This window comes from Chrysochloris asiatica, unplaced genomic scaffold, assembly GCF_000296735.1.
Source record: "Chrysochloris asiatica unplaced genomic scaffold, ChrAsi1.0 scaffold00116, whole genome shotgun sequence".
NCBI classification, from domain to species: domain Eukaryota; kingdom Metazoa; phylum Chordata; class Mammalia; order Afrosoricida; family Chrysochloridae; genus Chrysochloris; species Chrysochloris asiatica.
The window spans coordinates 4,632,540-4,638,942 of record NW_006408634.1 but is presented as its reverse complement, the minus strand read 5'-3'; the positions used below and the strand labels follow the sequence as shown (position 1 = coordinate 4,638,942).

Genomic DNA, 6,403 nt, shown 5'->3' with positions numbered 1-6,403 from the left:
CCTGCAGAGGCTAGAAGAACAGAAGATACTTCTTGAAATAAAGACCAACAGGAAAAATACAAAAAAATATAGGCAGAACAGCTGATTACTACAAGAACAAACAAGTTGCTCACCCAGAAGACATCAAGCCAAGTGGTCAGGTCCCCTCAGGGCAAACCCCCTTCCAAGATTAAGACTCAGTGGGAATACATACTCTGATTGGTGACCACGTTCATCACCAATAAGGCAAAGTGAGGGAAAAACAGCAATGAAGCTGCAAGCTAAGCTCTACAACATTCAATAGACTCTTGTGAACGTGGGTAGAGACCTGGTCGGCCAGCAGTGTGGCAAGACCTGGGGACTCTTGGGCCCAGAATCAGGGACATAGCCACAGAGGACTAGAGTGGAGAGTGAAGCGTCCAGCTCATAAGAACATATGCATAAGAACACCTACACTAGCAGATAACACCCACTTGGCCTGGCTTCAATGACTGGATGATCAGAGCTCAACTAGAAGAAGAAAGAAGAGGAAAAAAGAGTAATCTGATACAATTTGATGAACTTGACCTACACCTATGGATGCAGTAGCTCAAAAGAGGGAATAAATCTTTATATCGAGGATCATTCCCATCCCCTCCATGCACAGAGTAGACAGGAATGGGCAACTTGGACATTGACTACCCAAAATAGGGGGCTACAAAGGCAAGAAATGACTGACTTACAAGCTTTCAAGAGGAAGCCTAGATCCAGAGGGTGTGGAGGAAGGTAGAATCTCTACTGAGTAGTATCCAATCTGACTAGTCGGGGCTGGTGAAAGGAAATGCAGACAGGTCTCTTGTGATACAATAGTGAATAATTGTTATCAGGACAGACTGTGAGGGTTGGAAATGTAAAGGTAGATGTTTTGTAGCAAAAGGAGGGAAGTGATTGACTTGGCAGTCTAGAAGCGGAGGTCTCTGGGACCATCAAGGGAGAAGAGCAGAGAGCGGGACCCTACCCAGAGAAGTAGTGACGCCAGAGATGGAGGCAGAGACGATGATGTGGAGACATGGAGCAGTTGGGGACTTTAGACACAGAGAGGAAGAGGGGCTATGTGCTGACGATGGGGAGGGGGGCAGGCTTGTAGGGTATACCCTTTGGATGGTTGATGATTCATGGAGGGGATTATAACCATGGCAATGAAACAATATACGATAGGATGAATGTAAAACTAATATTCTCCCATGTAAACTATCACATAATTCACAATAAAACACTAAAAAAAATTAATGAACTACAGCTACATATAACAATGTGGATGGATCTTAATAATGTAAACTCAAGTGGAAAAATCATCTCCCAAAAGGGTGACACTGAGCATAATGCCCTTTTAAGAAAATCCCCCAATTAGTAAATGTAATCAACATTTTGTTGTTGTTGTTGTTACGTACTGTCGAGTGGGTTCTGAATCATAGCCACCTTGCATATGGTTCCCGAGGAGAAACGGGTGGGTTTGAACCACCTACCTTGTGGTTTGCAGGCTAGTGCTTATCCTACAGCTCCACACCAGGCTAGTGTAATTAGATGAGTTCAAGAGTGTGGGGGAAGGAAGAGATAATAGCTAAGGAATGATACACAGAATTCAAGATAAGAGACTCCTCAGGATGGAGGTAGATAGATGGTGGAGATGAGAAGAAATATACAGGTAGACATAAGTTATTGTCAGTGTTCTCATTCTTGGATTAATGGGTTAATTGTTTTACATTATAAAGAAAGACAAAGTAGAAGAGGTCTGTCAATAGATGAAGAATGATGGTATATCATGAAGCAAGCATCACTGTTAACTTAATGACTGATGTAATTGAACTGAGTTGAGTTAAATACACACATGTACCTATAAGAAAGGAGCTCTGGTAGCGTAGTGGTTACAAATCGGACTGTGAACCGCAAGGTCAGCAGTTTGAAACTATCAGCCGCTCCACAGGAGAAAGATGAGGTGTTCTGCTCCTGTAATGATTTACAACCACGGAAACCCTGTCCAGGGTCGCTATGGGTTGGAACTGACTCAACAGCTCTTAACAACAACAACCTATGTGAAGGAACTTGGTAGTGTAATAGTGAAGTACTCGGTTATCTGAAAAATTGGAGGATGGAACCCAGCCAGTGGCTCTGCATAAAGATATGGGAGCTATTTCCTCTCCTAAAGATCACAGCTTAGAAAACCCTATAGGGAAATTCTACTTTGTCACCTCAGGATGCTATGAACTGAAATTGACTCAAGGGAATCTAACAACAACATATATGAGATGTGATGGGGAAAGGATGTTTTGAATGAGACTAATAGGAGCTTTCATCAGACCTGGCCCTTGGTCTTGGGGAGACCCCAGTGTGGTGGGAGACAGGCCTGTATTTGCAATTGTGACATGATAAACCTAAAAAAACAGGGTTACACCCTGGGCTGGAGGGACAAAGAAGACAAGGTAACAGTCTCTTGCTGGAAAGTATGTTTCATTTTTAGCTTGAAGAATAAGAATAATGATTTTTACTAGTGGAGGTAGTATCCTAACTAGCAGCAAATCCAAAGAAGGGAATATTGTCATAGCAGAATCTGACCTGTTTAGGAAAATTATTAACAGTAAGATGGTACGTTAAGCAAAAGCATGGAGGGGAGGAAACACTATAGAGGGCGTGATACCAGACCAAAGCATTTGGAGTCTTCTCCAACAACAGGGAGTTAGCAGATACGTCAAAACTATGAAGTCCCAAACTATGAAGGGACTAGATAATAATTAATACTGAAAGATCGTCCGGGTGGCCTGTGTTGGGAAGAGATGGGGAAAAGAAAGTGAGATGGTTTCAGGGATCTAGAGAGAGGTGAAACCTCAGTGAACATAGGTGACAAGGTGAAAGAGGTCCAGCTGACTTATATTTGGAAAGAAGGATGGACAGAAGAAGCTGGTCATTCATAGGCTCCAAGGAATGAGACCAATGAAATGACTTCCAGGCTGCCAGATATGAGACTCGGGTGGTGAATGTTGAGTGTTGGATGCTAACAGGAAAGGGTCCAAGGACGGTGTCCAAAGGTATCATGCTGAATGAGAGATGTCCCCCTCACTCACCTGTGACCCTGATGAACCCAAGACCTGATCCGTATTATGCATGCCTTCCATCATCCTAGCTGTTTTCTTCCTCCGGGTCTTCACTCTGAGGAAAGAGTCCAAGGGTCTTTTAGTCTTGTTACTGGCGATCTGGAGTAGGTAAACCAACCCCTTACTCTCTATGAAGGACATGACAAGGGTGGCTAGATGTGGATCCAGGTATTCCTCCTAATCCAACACCTGGACTAGAAGTTAGAAAGAGAGCCAGAATTGGTCTAACTGATTGTGTTGTTGTTAAGTGCCATCGAGTTGGTTCTGACCCATAGCGACCCTGGATAAGGTTTCCAAGGAGCAGCTGGTGAGCTTGAACCACCAGTCTTGCAGTTCAAACAGCTTTGCAGTCTGGTGCATTAGCCCACAGCGTCACACCAGAATTCCAACTGATTGTAAGTGGACTGATATCATTTGTAAAGCTCTCTTCCATTGCTCTTGGTTATCCTAACCACTCCAGGTTGCTCCAGCTCAGATTTTGTGAATTTGAGCAACCTGTCCACCCTTTCCACCTAAGTGATTCCCTCTGACCCAGGAGCCCACTCACTCTCACCTGAAGACAAGTAAAATGCAGAGACAAAGGAGAGTCATGATGCCAGCTCCCCCAACAGCTCCCCCAACAGCTCCCAGAACCTCTGAATATAATCTGGGTTCTGGATCCCCTACAGAAGGGAATTCAAGGTTTGATTCAATGTCAATTTCAACCACCTGCTTCCCTCTGCACTACTGTAATGTGTTTAACCCTCACCCAGGACTTGGTCACTGCAGAAGGGACCAACTGCTTCACAACACAACATGCATTCCCACCAGCCAAAGGACCTAGATTCTTATCCCCCCGTCACGCCTGTCTTGAACTTGAGTGCCTCTTCTCCCAGCTCCGTATCTCTGGGGCTCAGGATCCTCTTCCTTCAGAGAACCTTGACTTCACAGCAATAGGACAGTGATTCTCTGGGTTCCATGGCCATTCAGGCTGAACCCCACACTGAAGCTCCAGGAGCTGTTAGCCCAAGACCCAGTGGAGTTGAAGGCTACCAAGAGGGAAGTGTTACTTCTTTTCCCCTTCACCAGCCTGCCCCCAACCCACCAACATGGGGAGAGGCCCAGCTGAGCTTGGGCAGAGCAGATCTTCAGCCTCCAAGCTGCGAAGGAGCTATGGGAAGGCAGAAGAGGGCTCAGCAGAGGACCTCTTGCCTCTCTAATACCATGGAGTCCTTGCCCCAGGTGCCTCCCAGACTCACTGTGAACAGAGAGATTCAGAAGAACCTGCTGGGAGCCCAGTTCATTTTCAGCTTGACAAGTGAACACTCCTTCTTTTTCAGTCCCTACTTGAGGCAGCTCCACGTATCCAAGGTTGGAGAAGAGGGAGGTGTTCAGGGTTTGGAATCCCCGGAACCAGGTCAGCCTTGCCGGGGGGTTACTGTCAGCAGTACAATGCAGACGCAGAGACTGGCCCTCCAGGATGGTAAGAGATGAGGCATTTCCCACGATCCTGAGGACTTAGGGAGAGAGAAAAAATAAGGAAAAGAGAAAGAAATATGGAGAGAGGAAACAGTGAACTTTTGGGCGGTTGACAGCCTTTTCCTTCTGTATCTGCACATATCAAGCCTAGTATCCCTTTCCTCCTAAGGTGTCCACACTAGCCCTGGGGAGGGAGGCAGCGTCCAGGTCTCAGTCTTTAGACAAGGCACAGATCACTTTTCCTGGAGTTGTCCCAGCTGTCTGACCAATGGAAAACAGAGGACTTCAAACATGAATACAGTAAACAAATTCAGTTAATGGACCAAAGAAGAACATCAGGAGGAGGAAAAACATCAAAGATAGGACAGCTTCCTTTGGCAACAGAGATTTATGGGTGAACACAAGGCTGATTTCCAAGATCTGACACGAGGAGGGATTTTTTCCTCTGCTCTTTCCATATCTGACCTTATTAATTGGTTTCTTGTGCTCCAAATAGTCATCTAAGAGCAAAACAAAAGTCTGTCCTAAGCTGCTAGAGGCTCCACGTCTACCCAACTTGGAAGGGAGATGGTCTTTCTTACCTGTGTTGTTTCCTTGGAAGATGCTGATGACCATGTTCTGTGGAGCATCTGGGAGAGAAGATACGGCAGCCTCATCATTCATGGTGAGAAATGATTGACATCAGACCTTTCCCCCAGAAGCCATGTAAACAGGCAAGGAGGTTCTCACCTGTTTGGTCAGCAGACTTCAAGCCCTGGCCCAGCCCCATCATGGCCCCACACCCTCAAGGACCCGGGGTTCCCAGTGAACACTCACAGACGACATTGAGCTGGACTGTCCTCTTAATGGTCACACCAACTGCAGGGAAGGTCACCTGACAGGTGAGGTTGCTGCCATGGTCCTGCGGTCTTGGGAAGAGGGTGAGCGTTGAGGAGGTGGAGGTCCTAGGGCCCATGGAGGTGAGGGCAGCTAAGTTCCAGAAGAAGATGGGAGGTGTCCCCTGCTCACAGGCCCAGGGCACAGAGCAGGTCAGATTCCCGGGGTGGCCAGACTTCAAGATTACTGGGATGTGGATGGTGGGTGACTGGGTCAAGCCTGAGGAGGAGAGACGGGAGATCAGAGCCCTTCAGGATTTTGTCAGGAAGGCTCGGGGTCTTGTCAGGACTGTCCCCATTCCCGTGAGGAATAGCAGCATCTTTTTTTCTACTCTTGGTGTGCCACATCTGAAGGTCTTTTCTGGGACCTAACATACCTGTCCTGGTGTGGCACTGTAGGATTAGCGCTCAGTTTGAACCTCAAGGTCAGCAGTTCAAACCCACCAGCCACTCCTCAGAAACTCTATACAGGGTTGCTATGAGTCAGAACCGCTTAAACACAACATACCTGTCACCTTCAGAGACAGCATCTTGTCTCTGTATGTGTGTCCTTCAGAAAAATAGTTCTCTATTCGAAAAACATACGTCCCACTGTCTGCCATGTTGACATCCCTTATGCTCAGGGAACAGTTGTTCGTCTGGAAGCTCCCGAGGAGGAAGAATCGGCCCTGGGTCCTCTTCTGCACTTTCCTCCCTGGTTTGTTTGTAGCCACTGGATCATCCTGGTACACATTTGCCTCTTTCCGGAACCAAGACATGTAGAGGTGTGTATACACATACCTGGGGTAGTAAAATTTGCACGGCACAAGGACACACAGACCCTCCTGAACAGTCACGGATTCCTGTAGCTCCAGGTGTTTTATCAAATTCTGAGTCAGGGACCCTGCAGTGAGAGAATAAACTAAGCTTCAAGTTGCAGAACCTCCCCTGAGCAGAACACCTGACCCCCTCAGTCCACTCACC

General features: G+C 46.8%; 1 protein-coding gene across 1 annotated transcript; it reads right to left on the bottom strand.

Annotated features, from left to right (window-relative positions):
* Positions 1–3,656: 3,656 nt before the first annotated feature.
* On the bottom strand, positions 3,657–6,198 carry SIGLEC6 (sialic acid binding Ig-like lectin 6). The gene is made up of 5 exons (XM_006868357.1): positions 5,949–6,198; positions 5,382–5,660; positions 5,147–5,194; positions 4,346–4,603; positions 3,657–3,769 (listed from the first exon to the last, which is right to left on the bottom strand). Exons 1-5 carry the CDS (start codon positions 6,196–6,198, stop codon positions 3,657–3,659), a joined length of 948 nt encoding a protein of 315 aa, XP_006868419.1.
* Between the last annotated feature and the right edge of the window lie 205 nt (positions 6,199–6,403).